Below are 14,590 nucleotides of genomic sequence, written 5' to 3'. Positions count from 1 at the left end.
TATGGAACTGGATCAGTAGGATTCACATAAGTCAGCAAAATCTTGTTTAAATAAAAATGCTTTAAGACTGTCTTGAATTCTTTTGAGTTACCTAAGGATCTAAGGGTTTGAGGTATGGCGTTCCACAGGATAGGTCCTGCGATGGAAAATGCATGTTCAAGTGTCGCTACAAGCCTGGTAGTTTTAGGCGAGGGGATTTGCAACAGAAATTGGTTTCTAGATCTTAAATTTCAGGAGGGAATATATAAGTGCAAGCTGGTAGACAGCCTTGTTATTGTTATAAATGAGATATCCTACCCTAAGAGGGGAAGGACTATATGATATGTATGATGGTACGAGGAGCAAAGAGCTACAAGGAGGAGAGGCATGGGTACAGTGACTATGGCTTTTCTGACACTTATTTTCCTCGTTATTTTTTATATTCACTATCTTGGCTTGGATTTTAATTTATAAATGAAGTTAAGTTATGCTTTGCCACTCAGTATATGCACCATTGTATGGGGGCACTTTGATACGGGATGAATTTTTGGGAGGTGGGTTGGGGTTTGAGAGTGTTGTTACAGGCACATTCAGAGGTATTCATTGTAAAATTGACATCATTAAAGAATTTGAGTCCTTATAAGCAGCTAGCAGAGACTGCAGTGTACAAATCAACTCCTCTTGTTAGAATTGTCATTGCTTATAAGGTCTAAAGTTGTTTACTGATGTCAATTTTACAATGAATACCTCTGAAAGTTTCTGTAACAGCACCCCCCAAACCCCAACCCATCTCTCGAAAACTCACCCCGAATCAAAATGCCTTCTTACAATTTGGCATATATTGAGTGTCAAGCTGAGCCCTCTAAAGAGTCTCTCCCCCACCCCCCCCCCCCCCCCCCCGATGTTCACCGGACTCCTACGCCTACTGAGGAGCTGTAGTAAAGTTACGCCAGTAACATGCACTGGCTGAGGAAAATTAGGGGTTATGCATATCAGTGCTGGCCCCGCCTCTGGAACACCCATGCCTGGCCCCTTCTCTGCCTACTATTTCTGGACGCGCGTACATGAGTGTATGCGCGTCCGTCCTGGCTATCTAAAATTTGCATAGCTTACACGCATATGTGGTCATTTTTGCACAAGCAAGGCTTTTAAAATCTACCTTTAAATGACGGTACATTAAAGTAATTGTCATACCATTCTGAAGTGTAACCACGTTGTGACTGTTGATTTGAAATTCATATTAATAATGGAAACATTGGAAAGGAATGTTTGAAGTAGTGAGGAGACTATTATCTCTAGGACTGTTCTGTGCTCAGTGCTCCACTGACAGTAGCATTTTACATTCTTACCAGAAATTATTTGAAGCCATCATGAAAAAGAAGAATATTGATTGAATCTCCAAATAACTCCCACTGGTTATGATATGAGAGAAAAACATCTATTTCATGATGATTGTTTCAATTGCCTTCATTTAAGAGAGATTGTACCACCCAGGTTTTGACATAAGATTTTTTTATGGATGTGTCAATGTTTCCATGATACAGGCTTCTATGCAAATTGAAACATATGCATATCAGATAGTGGCAGCAAGATACTGTGTTATTGTAATTCAAAGAGATATCACTGTTTGACTCCACTATATAGAGTTGAGTCTACAGTATGATTCAATTCTCTACAGTACCACAGTGATGACAAATATTTGAGTCCAGCAAGGATTCTTATTTCTACTCTCAGCATCAGATTATGTGAACAGAAGTTAAGTGGTTGCTCACAACTGAAATTGCCTGTAGAGAAGGAGCCAGGCTATATCTCCAGTCCGAGTCTCAAGCTTTCCCTGTGCGTGTAGCTACAATAGTAAGTTTGCCTCTAGTGGATATACGTCCTCTAAAGCAGGAAGCTTGGGTACACGCAAAGTTTTGAGATGGGTTAACCTACTCAGGTTGTTGAAATAGCTTGACTTGTTGCATCATAATTCTGTGACTGAAAGTAGAAGCATCAGGGAGGTGGGGAATCAGTTCAAAATAAAACAAAAAATAGTTACCCCAGTGGATGTTCAGGAAGTCGGTTATCTAAGGTTTTTAACTGCAGAAATTAATACAAATTGAACGATAGGGGAATTGAGTAATGAGTGACAGCCTAGCTTGACCAGCTCCTACTGCTGCTTTGCCTTCATTAGGCCAGGGTCTCTTGGTATAAAAGTAGTCTTTTTGACTAAGAAGTTCTGCTTTAAAATAGATATTACAAAACATGCTGTAGGTCTCATGTAAGGAATGTATCTGCATTGTCAATTCGAAAACCGACTGACAAACATGATATTTTAATAAATGTCAGTCATGCAAATTAATGAAGCTGTTGTTTCTGTCTTGATACAGTATACTCAGGGTTAAATTGTTGGGGAAACAAGGAAGTTCCTACCAGGACTTAAGGAGCCTACAAGTGCATGATGTTTTTGCAGTATAGCACCTCCTACAGTTTAATTCTTGGTGTAATCTCATTGTATAGACATTCACAATGATATGAAAATCATGATGATAAAACAAATTGGTGTGCTTATATAAAGGTATAAATGCATAGCAATCTTCTTCATAGTGATAGATGGCTGTGGATAGCACAGCTGCCATTACGTAGCATGATGACATTCATATTCATACTTGTATGCATCAATGCAAAAGTTACAGGGGGTTTTGAGAAGGATCCTTTAGAGTTAGCATATGGTCAGTGGCAGCTGAGCGGAGTAGGAAACCTGTAACCTGTTAAAATTTGATGCATGTTCCAGTTGCCAAATGTTATTTATTTTCTCACTATTTACACTCTTGTAAGCAGAAACATTGTGTTGATGCTGTATCAATCATATTACACTGGAATGGTCATGGTTACACTCCTAATATTAGCATAGCGTGGTTAGATGGTAGCTGTTTAGGCTAAAAAAAAAAAGTTTGTTGATAAAGATAGGGGAGTGGAGCAAGGTGTTGAATTAAGTATGCGACTTGTAAGAACCAAAGAGGAAGATAACTTTGCCTGGAATGGCCTACCTGCAGAAGCATTGGAGGCAGCACTGTGATAAAATATAAACATGTCTAAAACCAGATACAGAGGGCAGTGATAAGAACAGGGCTGACATGTTTTGAAAAAGACATGATGGGGGAAGTACAAAGCAGTAGAGAACCACAGGCGAAGAAAAATGGAAAGTCTTTGGTCAATTAGTCCTTATCAGCTGCCATCAGTTATGCTACAATGCAAGTCCATGCATGCAATGAGAAAACCTGGATTACACAACCCCTCTCTAAATATGGAGCAATATGATAACCTAATGAAAAGCATGATGTTGGGAGTGGTTCAGCAGGAAAACCTTACAAAAATAATAAACAGTACCTTTTACTCATCAGTGAAGCAAAACCCAATTGGAAAAATGTCAAGGATTTTATGTGTCTACTGCCAACTGAATTTTTTTTCCTTATATTTCTGCTGTACTGCTGTTACATATGACAACGATAAAATAAATTCTCTCTCTCTCTCTCTCTCTCTCTCTCTCTCTATATATATATATATATATAGATAGATAGATAGATAGATAGATAGATATGTCTTTAAGTGGAAGTCATAAATAAAATACAATTTTCTCTTTATGTTGTTAGCTTCATAGACACGTGTGCAAAGCCTTTATAAATTACTAAAATCTTGCAAAATTTCCACAAAACATGGCATATTTTTTAAGCACCTCAGTTTGTACCACAAAAGACCATGCAGTGTTTGTTTTACATATTTATGTGGCCAATTTTTCTATCAAGTGTGTGAGATATTTACTTGCCTGCATGAGGCTCAAATATAAAATTCATTACTTCAGCATTTATGAGCCATTTTGAACAATTTTTGGCACATCTCCTGAGGAATACTTAATTAAGGCCCTCAGTATGATACCATGAGTCAAATGGAAATATGAACAATAAAAATAATGCTTTTCAGGTGTCAGGCAAGTCTGTTAATTTAATACTGTTGTAACCTGTTTTATGCTATTGTAATCCGCTTTGAGACCATTTGTGGTAAAAAGCAGAATATCAATGTCAATAAATAAAAATAGAGGAAAAAGTATTTGCTTGGAGATCCTGAAGTATGTTCTGTTTTCCTGTGATCAGTATTTAAAATAGTGCAGCATGTATTTGTACGCAGTACACACTGCTGAATGGCTGCAGAGATCTGTGGATAGCACTGGGCAATCTGTAAATCATTCTAGTTAAGAACAACCTTCAATACAACGGTTGGCAACCATGGCATGTTGCTTCTCGCAATGCTCAGCTTTCCTCTTTGGTTCACTTGTGTTTCCAAATCACCGTTTATAAAGTCATAGCCTGAAACTGCTCTCTGCTTTCCTCTCTGTCATGTTCTTCAGTACTAGATTAGCTAATTTGCTGCTATAGCATTTGACTACATGTCCTGCAGATCTAATCTTCCTTGTAATCAGGTCATCTGTTTCCCCTCATCTCATGCACTCTTTCCTATGAAATCATATCACTCCAGCTAGTCGTCAGAGTTCTTCTGTAACCCTTTCAAGAAGTCCCCGCCAGCTGATGACAGTATGCAAGTTCCGTCTCCAATTAGACCATTGGCTATGGACTCTTCTTTCATTGTTCCAGCTACTCTTGCTGCTGGTTTTCTTTCAGAATCTGATAGACTGGGTTCTAAAGCTTTTCTTTCGTTATCGCATGGAATTGTTCCTAAATCTTAAGGTTCATGATTTCCTGGACATTTCTAGGCAAACCCAGAAGAGGAGGCAGTTTTTTCTGTTTCCTCGAGTCTTGCAACTGGAGCCTTTTTTGTCCTTGTTTCCTTGCAAATGTTGTATAAAATATAAGGGTGTTTCTTGTGGGGTTTGTTTTTTTTTTCAAGCTTCACAGCTTGTTTCGTTCTTGAGTGATAAATTTCTCTGTCAACTAGTGGAAATCCTCTCTCTGTTATCTGAGAATGCCTCAGAATCTCAGCCTTGATCCGATTTTAAAATAATAATTATCCCCTGTGTGCTAGTCTTTTCTTATTCTTTTTGAGATTGAATTATTACTTTCTATTTCGCTCTCATAGTTACCTCCAGTTGTGTTAGGATCTCCTTTATTGAGCTTAGAATGTTACATGACAGTAATTTTCTTTTATTTTTTTATTGTATCTTATTTGAATGTTTTACTGTCATGTTGTTTTCTCATTCAACTTTAATCTTGATGTATATTTGAAAAGCAATAAATTAAAAATTAAAAAAAAATAATTCTTCTATAACACAACATTTCAAATACAAACATTTTCTTCATGGTCTCAGTACTAAAAATCCATAGTTAACTTTCCTATCATACCATTGAGAAGATGTATGCACTCAGTAGCCTTATCTCCCAAGAAATTCCTTAAAGTCATTTTTTACATGACCAATTCTTTGTTTCATTTCTGTTAGTCATTTTCTGGCTTTGTGATCCAGGTACCTAAATATTTATATTTCTTAGCTTTTGTTCCATCAGAAAATAGTTAATTATATTTCTGGCTATTGATATCTTAGTTTTCACATATCTTTATATTGTTATAAAATTGTTTATATATATATGAATATTATGCATTATTAATTATTATGTACTGTATTTTAGAATGCATTAATTTATATTTCATTAAGTATTTATCAGTTATTTATTATGTATGTGATTATGTATTTTCAGATTGCAGTAGACTGCACTGAGTGGCCCTTTGATGTATCAGAAAGGCAGTATATAAACCTTAGATTAGATTATAGCATTGAAAGTCTTTTTACAGGTTATCATAATTTTCAGCATATTGGTGTTCCAGTTCATTCCATAGACCTCATATGTTGTTCATATTTCGCTTCTCTTCTTCCTTGGATGTCAGTAGAACTGGCACTGCCTTCCTGTTCTTCCAGAGCTTCCCAGATTAAAGCTTCACTGAATAAGCTGAATCATAGTGGGAAGAGCATGCAGTCCTATCTCTGAATAGCTGCATGTAAAAATATTGATGTCTTCAGCTTGCTGAAGATAATGCAAGGACTTAACCTGAAAATGCAGATTTTTTAATAGCATCCACCATTCTGGAGCTATGTAAGCTTAGGGCTAGATTTTTAAAACCCTGCGAGCGTAAATCCTTCAGGATTTGCGCGCGCAGGGCACTCGCGCGCCAGGGCGCCTAATTTGCATAGGCTGCCGGTGCGCGCAAAGCCCCGGGACGCACGTAAGTCCCGGGGCTTCGTAAAAGGGGCGTGAGGGGGTGTGTCTGGGGTGTGTCCGGGGTCAGGGGGCCGTCCGAGGGTGGGTCCAGGGGCAGGGCGACGGTTCTGGGGCAGGCAGGGAGGGCGGTCCTGAGTCCCCCGGCACTGCGGCCTGTGCCGGGGGATGCGAGGCGGCACGCGCAAGTTACGCCTGCTTCAAGCAGGCGTAACTTGCCCAACAAAGGTAGGGGGGGGATATAGGTAGGGCTGGAGGGTGGGTTAGGTAGGGGAAGGGAGGGGAAGGTGGGGGGACGTGGGAAGAAACGGAGGCAGGCTGCGCAGCTCGGCACGCACAGGCTGCCGATTTTGTGCAGCCTTGCACACGCCGACCCCGGATTTTATAATATATGTGCGACACTACGCACGTATCTTATTAAATCCGGCATACTTTTTAAAGATCTACCTCTTAGTTTTTAATTTGCTGTGTGTCAGCGGAAACTTACAGCAGCACCCCTAACAGAAACTGCTAACAAGTGACCTTGGTATAGATTTTTAAATATGATAGTAATGGTACATAACATAGAAGTACAGTTCAGGGTATTGATACACAGGCATTAGGGAAAAAGTGCCTCTATGGACAAGTCCAAAAACAAAGCACATTCAAGCAGCAGCATTGTATGATTTATCAAGGAGGCCTCTCACCCTATAAAAATGTTGCCAGCAGTAACTTTGATATGGGTTGGACAGTTGCTTGGTTTTGATTTTTAATATTACCCTTAACATAAGGTTTGAGGGTGACCTATATGGAGCGGCAGTTACTACAATAAGCTTGCTGGGCCAACTGGATGGACCATTTGGTCATTTTCTGCTGTCATTACTATTTTACTGTATTACATACATGACAGAGATTTAAGAAAGAAAGATACACAAAAAGAAGAGCCCCAAATAGGAATAGCAGAGGCAGGTGGCACTAAAGGCAAGTAGGAATCTAAAAAAAAAAAACATACTAGAGGGAATAATGCCACCACATAAATTGATATTACTTAGATTCATCAACTAATTTCCTCTGTATTAACTCTATTATCATATTTGATCACATGCTTCTCATTCTAGACTTGAATATCTTATTGGCATCTTGGTATCCATACATCTTATTTTTGCTTTCTGCATAGTGAACCTGCCCTTAATAATATTTATAGCAGGATCTTTAAATTGAAAGAACAATAGAGCAGGACTGACTTTTGCTCAACTAAGCATCATAAGCAAACTACACCGTGGTTTCAAGTCCGAACAACATTCATTCTGTTAAAACAAATCTGTCTTTCCTTCCAGATGTTTTGTGGAAATACCCATATTTGAAAGTACCGTATGTCATTTTCCTATGTAGTTGATCTTCAATTGTACCAAAAATAATTCTCCCTTTCCTTCCACAGAGGGCGATGAGACGGGTGTGATGGATAGTCTGCTAGAGGCCCTCCAGTCAGGTGCTGCATTCAGGGATCGGAGGAAACGAACACCAAGGAATCATGGTGAGCAATACCTCACTGAATTACCAAGAAGGGGAAAAAATGCAGCTTTAGTTTAAAAAAAAAAAACAAAAACTGCTTGCAGAGGCTTTTAACAGTTTTCATTGAAAGCTAGTCTTTCAGCGCTGGTGTGAAATCTCAGCAGATTATATATATGTAATCACAAGTTTTAACTTGGTAACTACATCTGCCAATAACTGTAAATGATGCAGAAAATAGAGAGAGAACGAGATGGAACAAAGATTTCTACTGTGTTGAATACTGCTTTTTCTTTTTAAGCCATTTGAAAATATTGAGTTCATCCCATTTTGGATTGTCTCAGGGATACCAGCATGACTTGCCATGTTAGGATATTACAATATGTGGCCTAAACCTGGAAGAAGACTTTACTGGTTGCATTAGAAATTATAGCATTTGGAAAGGGAATTAAACTATGTAAGAATGTATTTCAAAGATAACTCTTCCTGCTGTGATGCATAACATTTCAAAATATTTGCATGGCAGCTAATAAGACTTTGCTTTTGTAAACCAGCAAATCCTGCATTTATTTTCTTGGGACCCTATACACTAAAGCTTGAACTTGCTAAACTATGTAACATGCATGTTAAAGCAACACATAATGGGTGATGCATTTATTTATTTTTTTTAGTTTACTAAAATGTGACATCCTTAGAGGATTACTTTCCAACCACTAACTGTGTGCAGCTCCATATATGCATATATATGGCCAAGTTGAAATCTACTACAGTAATTTATAACCTATGCATTTCAGATATACACAGATTATAAAATATACATAGGTCTACCCCTTTACACACCAATATCTGTAATGCATTGAAAGTGTATACTTTCCCTACCTGTTTTAACATAACATACATGTGTCTATTTTATGCGTGAAAAAATTGTGACGTGAATTCATTAAGCCCTGTTTTATGTGTGGAAGTCAGTATATTTTAAAACGTGCGCACAATTAAAACCTCCACCAGTTCACCCAGTCCTTGGTATGCTCCTAGTTCTTCACTCTGAATTTCCCCCAAGTCACCCAGACTTCCCACTCAACCAATAGTAAACAATAAGAATATCAAATGTGCAAAATAATTAACAGGTGTAAAATCACAAAAGCAACTTCTCAAATATGCTTGCGTACGTAACTCTTATTCCCTTCCCAGAACGTCCCTAGACCATCCCTTTTTCACACGCAAATGCGAATGTGAGACAGAAAACATGCACGTACTTTTGATGTTTACAATAGCATGTACAGAAGACCAAGCTGCTTGTGTGCTTATATGCTAATTTTACACTCAAATGTTTTGAAAGTTCACCTGATAGTGTACATGCTAACACAAAAAAAGTATAAGGTCTACACACCTTGTCCACCGGAGTGCTAGATAGCATATAGCCTGCATAAACGTTAGCCGGCACATGGGGCTAGTTATTGTTGAGAGGAGAAGTGGGAGAGCAGCTGGACTCTAGGGGAAGAAGGCAAAGGAAAGCAGAGGGGTGGCAAGGAAAGACAGAGACCGAGGCACAGAAATCAGGCCGGGGAAGGGGGGGGGGGGGGGGTTGGAGGAGGGAGCCCACATGGCCCAGAATCAAGGTCCTTAGATTCTGAGTAGAGGAACACAGCACAGCACAAAAAAAGAAAGGGATGGGAGGAGGGAAAGGGAGGGAGGCAAGAACTCCCCCCATGCCTGTCGAGGATGTGGTGGTGGAGGAGGAGGAAGAGGAAAACACAAAGGAGCTTATGAAGGATCGGAAGCCGGATGCTGGACCAAGCACTATGGAAGCAGATATATGACCATGCCCAAAGATGTTTTGTTTTAGTCAAAAAGAAAACAACTAACAGCAGAAACTGGGGAGAGATTCCACAATAAAATCTCTGGCAGTAAAGAAATACATTTGGAAATGAATAGTATCAGTACCCTCTGATTTGTGCCCAGGATAATATGTATTAAACATCAATATCAGGACTACAAAGGGGGGGGGGGGGGAGACATATGAAAACTACACAAAGTCATAATCATGGTTGCCTCCTTTGTCCTCTACTGTTTCTGTCCTCCTGCCTCAGAGCTATACCCCTCCAGTTCCCCCTCCCCCTCTTTTGCTCTGTCTCCTCCACCTTCTCTTCTTCAGGGCCGGTGCTAGATTTTTGCTGCCTTGCGCCAACAATTACTGTGCTACCCACTCCCCCCACGATTCATTCAGTCTCTGTCCCAGTCCATCAAATAAAACCCAGCTCCTTCCTGCAATCTATTTTTAAAAACTGATACACCCCCCCCCCCACCCCCTCACTTCCATCATATATGCAGAACCTCACCAAATACAGAATGAAGAGATAAGAAAGTAGGAACAGAAATGTGCTGAGAAGAACTGGAACCCACAACAAGCCAGCCTCTACATGCAGAGCAACAATGGAAAAACAGGAGCATTACCATTCTTCATAAAACATTAAATAATAAAATCAAGAAATATAAAACAGCAATCATAATAGTAAAATCATATTCATAAAAAGAATAAATAGTTCAAACCAGTTAATGAATGAGTATCCAACATTTCCCAAACACAAATAAAATATTTCAAAACATCTGATGAATAAAAAAATCCAATAATTAAAAAATATTCTATTCCCCCCCCCCCCCCGAAAAAAAATAAATATTTCAAAAGAATAGAAACATTAAATTGCACCCAATAATTAAAACTACTAAGGATTTAAAAATCTCCTGCTCTCCATACCTGGGATCTTTTGATTTCCAGTCACCTGAGATCATTGTGGATTGGGGGAGGTAGGACTGTACAAATGTTATCTTCCCTCTCACACACACACACAAAATTACACATTCATTCTCTCACACATTCTCTCTCACATACACAGGCTCTTTCTCCCTCACAGATACATTGGGGTAGATTTTTTAAAAAGCACGTTCGCTTACTTTTGTTTGCGCACCAGGCGCAAACAAAAGTACGCTGGATTTTATAAGATACGCGCGTAGCCACGCGTATCTTCTAAAATCCTGGATCGGCGCGCGCAAGGCTGCCGATTTTGGGCAGCCGGCGCGCGCCGAGCCACGCAGCCTGTCTCCGATCCCTCCGAGGCCGCTCCGAAATCGGAGCGGCCTCGGAGGGAACTCTCTTTCGCCCTCCCCTCACCTTCCCCTCCCTTCCTCTACCTAACCCACCCCCCCGGCCCTATCTAAACCCCCCCTTACCTTTGTCCGTAGATTTACGCCTGCGAGAAGCAAACGTAAATCTACCCGCGCCAGTGGACTGCTGGCGTGCCGTGCTCCGACCCAGGGGCTGGTCTGAAGGCCTGGACCACACCCCCGGGCCGGCACCACGCCCCCTAAATGCCACGCCCCGCCCCCCAAATGCCGCGTCATCGGGTCCCGCCCCCCGACCCGCCCCCTTCCAAAAACCCCGGGACCCTCGCGCGTCCCGGGGGTCTGCGCGTGCCGGCGGCCTATGGAAAATAGGCGTGCCGGCGCACAAGGCCCTGCTCGCATAAATCCGGGCGGATTTACGCGAGCAGGGCTTTTAAAATCCGCCCGATTATGTATTAAGTTTTGAAAATCAAAAAGTACATGGCTGGTAGCCTCCTTTAACTTAACCCATTAATTAGCATTGATCGAGAGGAGAGAGGCCTGCGCGATCGGCGCCCAGACCCATCGGGGTAAGGCCATTCAATTCTCCCTTGCCCCCGGCGAATCCGGCCACCGATCACGCTGCCCACACCAAACAAACGCGACGTCAGCCCTAAGTCCCGCCTACTTACCTGATCTCGGCCTATCAGACGCTGAGAGGGACGTTTAAATTCACTGCTCCCAGGCGCCGCTGCTAACATCTACGGACCTCTGCCGCTGCCGCTGCTGCCGTAATTGACAGGAGAGAGGCCTGCGCGATCGGCGCCCAGGCCCATCGGGGTAAGGCCATTCAATTCTCCCTTGCCCCCGGCGAATCCAGCCACCGATCATGCTGCCCACACCAAACAAACGCGACGTCAGCCCTAAGTCCCGCCTACTTACCTGATCTCGGCCTATCAGACGCTGAGAGGGACGTTTAAATTCACTGCTCCCCAGGCGTCGCGCGCCTGTGTCGCGCTCCGAAGGGGCGCGACAAAGGGGCTGGCCCCTTTATGCGCCCCTTCGTGCAGCCCCCGAGTGAAGTCTACTTCATACAGTCTTGACCCAAAATCCTCACCTACTGAATAACGTCAGGTCTACTATTTCATCTCCGTTCTTCAGTGGCTCTCTATATCTGACCACGCTGCTATCAAATACTTCCTGTTCATCTAGAGACTTTTAAAGTCTGGGCCCTCCAGCAATAAAAGAGCTTGCCCCTGCGTCTCGCCCATTCATTCAGTACCATTAAAAAAAACCCTCCATTTTGCTAAACTCAAGATTCCTACAGAATTGTCTATCACTATGCACCAATCAGAAATGTTTTCTCGCCACATTCCTACTATCAAACACTTCAACGTGAATCATAAACCAGCTAGATTCCTCCGACACTCTCCATTAATCAGAACATTAACTCCTATTATGGTAACACCTATCACTCAAATGTTAGGTCTAATAACTTTCTCTATCCTTCTATTGAATACACAATCTCTTCTAAAAAAGATCACCCTACTAAACGATATCCTCACAGATGAAAAGCCAGACATATGTGCGATCACTGAATCATGGCTAAAAGACACCGACACAGCCATAATAAATCAACTACCCACTGACACATACAATGTTTTTTCCATTCCAAGGAACAAAAAGAAAGGTGGAGGTATTCTCCTGGCTGCCAAAAAGAAATTTAACCTTACAGTCCAAAATACCTCCCCTTCCTCCAAAATGGAGACTGGCCTTTTCAAATCTAAGGATCTTCAAATTTGGCTGATCTACTCCCCCCCAGCATACTTGAAAATAATCCATCTATACTAACAGAATTTATTATCAAAAACCTTGATATTCACCTCCCAACTATTATACTCGGGGATTTGAATCTACACTTTGATCGCATCCCTCTATCCCCATCCTGTGAAGCATTATTGACCTCTCTTAATGCTCTGGGCTTTCAACAAGCTGTGACTAACCCGACTCATAAAGCTGGTCATACCCTTGATGTCATTTTTACTAACTCTCATATTGAAACAAAACCTCTCCTCTGCACTCCTATTCCTTGGTCGGACCATTTTCGGATAGACACCTGCTGTACAATAAAGCACTTACCAACTAATGTTCACAGCAAAAAAACTATCTACTTCCGAAAACAAGGTCAAACAGATGAAATTAATAATGTGATTGCAGAAGATCTCAAAAACTTAGATCTCACTGACGCTGAAACAGCTACCTCTTCTTGGTTTAAAATTACTAGTAACATAGCAGAGAATCTCTGTCCCATTCAATCCAAAGAAATCTATTCTGAAAAAATAATAAGGAAAAAACCTTGGTATACTACCGATCTTAAAGCTATGAAAACGGAGCTACGTAAGACAGAAAAAGAATGGCTCAAAAACCAAAATTCTATGACGTTATTAAAATTCAAATCATTGCTACACAAATATCGCCAAACCACCGATAAAACAAAAAAGATTTCTATGCTGCCAGAATTCACCAATATCAATTCAACCGTCAAGCACTCTTCCAATATGTCAAAAGCCTTGTTACTGCTCCAGCTCGCAACAGTCCAAACAACAACGATGATTCAAAATGTGAGGAACTAGCTACGTTCTTTTATAACAAAATACATTCTATTTTAACGCGATTCAAATCATTTCCTGCTCCTTCATATACCAACCAAACTACATCAACCACTCAAGATAAATTTGAAACAAAGCTATCTAATCTTGAGATCACTACTGGTATTGAAGTCGAGTCAATTCTAAAGAAAATGAAACCAGCTTTCCACCCCACAGACATCTTACCCACTAAGACTCTTCTTTCAATACGTTCTACAATAGCAAAACCTATTGCAAAGATTCTTAACAAATCCATCACCACAGGCATAGTTCCTTCTATACTTAAGCATGCTATCATAACTCCAATGATAAAAAAATCTAACCTAGATTCATCTGATCCAGCAAACTTTCGACCAGTATCAAACCTACCCTTCCTTTCAAAAATTATGGAAAGAGTCATCAACAAACAACTAACTGATTATTTAGATAATCATCAAATACTCTTCCCATCCCAGTATGGATTTAGAAAGTATCATAGCACAGAAACGCTTTTGATATCACTTTCTGAGGTGCTACTAAAAGCTTTAGATGCTGGCAAATCATACCTCATCGCCCTTCTTATCAGCTGCTTTCGACACGGTAAACCACAACACCCTTATTATCCGCCTCTCTGAAATAGGTATCTCTGGATCGGCATTACTATGGTTTCAGTCATTCCTGAGCAACAGAACATACAGCGTTAGATGTGGACGAAGTGAATCCAAGCCAAGAAACCTCTCTCAAGGAGTCCCCCAAGGATCATCTCTCTCCTCCACATTATTCAATGTTTACCTTACACCTCTATGCCGGTTACTTTCAAAAATGGGTCTTCAACACTTCATCTACGCAGATGATGTTCAAATACTCATACCTATTACCAGCACAATCACAAATGCCCTGAGTACTTGGAAGGCAGCTTTATTAGAAATTAAAATAATCCTCACAGACAACCAATTGGCTATCAATACCAATGAAACTGAGCTTATCATAATTTCACCTCCAAAAAATACAACACTGATCTACTCTGGTATTTCACAAGACAACTCCACTATTTCACAGCATGTACGCAGCCTTGGTATCATCATTGACAGCAATCTCACGTTTAAAAAATTCATCGCGGATACGGTCAAAAATGGTTTCTTTAAGCTATACACGCTTAAACGTATTAAATCTCTTTTATACCAATATGACTTC

General features: G+C 40.7%; 1 protein-coding gene across 1 annotated transcript in view; it reads left to right on the top strand.

Moving 5' to 3' along the window:
* The window catches only part of DIAPH2 (diaphanous related formin 2), a 2,404,298-nt gene that overhangs the window by 2,114,078 nt on the left and 275,630 nt on the right, over positions 1–14,590 (top strand). Inside the window, exon 27 of the mRNA XM_029607438.1 lies at positions 7,600–7,695. Within this exon, the coding sequence (XP_029463298.1) occupies positions 7,600–7,695 (96 nt within the window). The remainder of the gene's footprint in view (positions 1–7,599; positions 7,696–14,590) is intronic.

This window comes from Rhinatrema bivittatum, chromosome 6 (assembly GCF_901001135.1).
Source record: "Rhinatrema bivittatum chromosome 6, aRhiBiv1.1, whole genome shotgun sequence".
NCBI lineage: Eukaryota > Metazoa > Chordata > Amphibia > Gymnophiona > Rhinatrematidae > Rhinatrema > Rhinatrema bivittatum.
The sequence above is the reverse complement of the archived record's forward strand: the minus strand, read 5'-3'. Positions and strand labels throughout refer to the sequence as shown.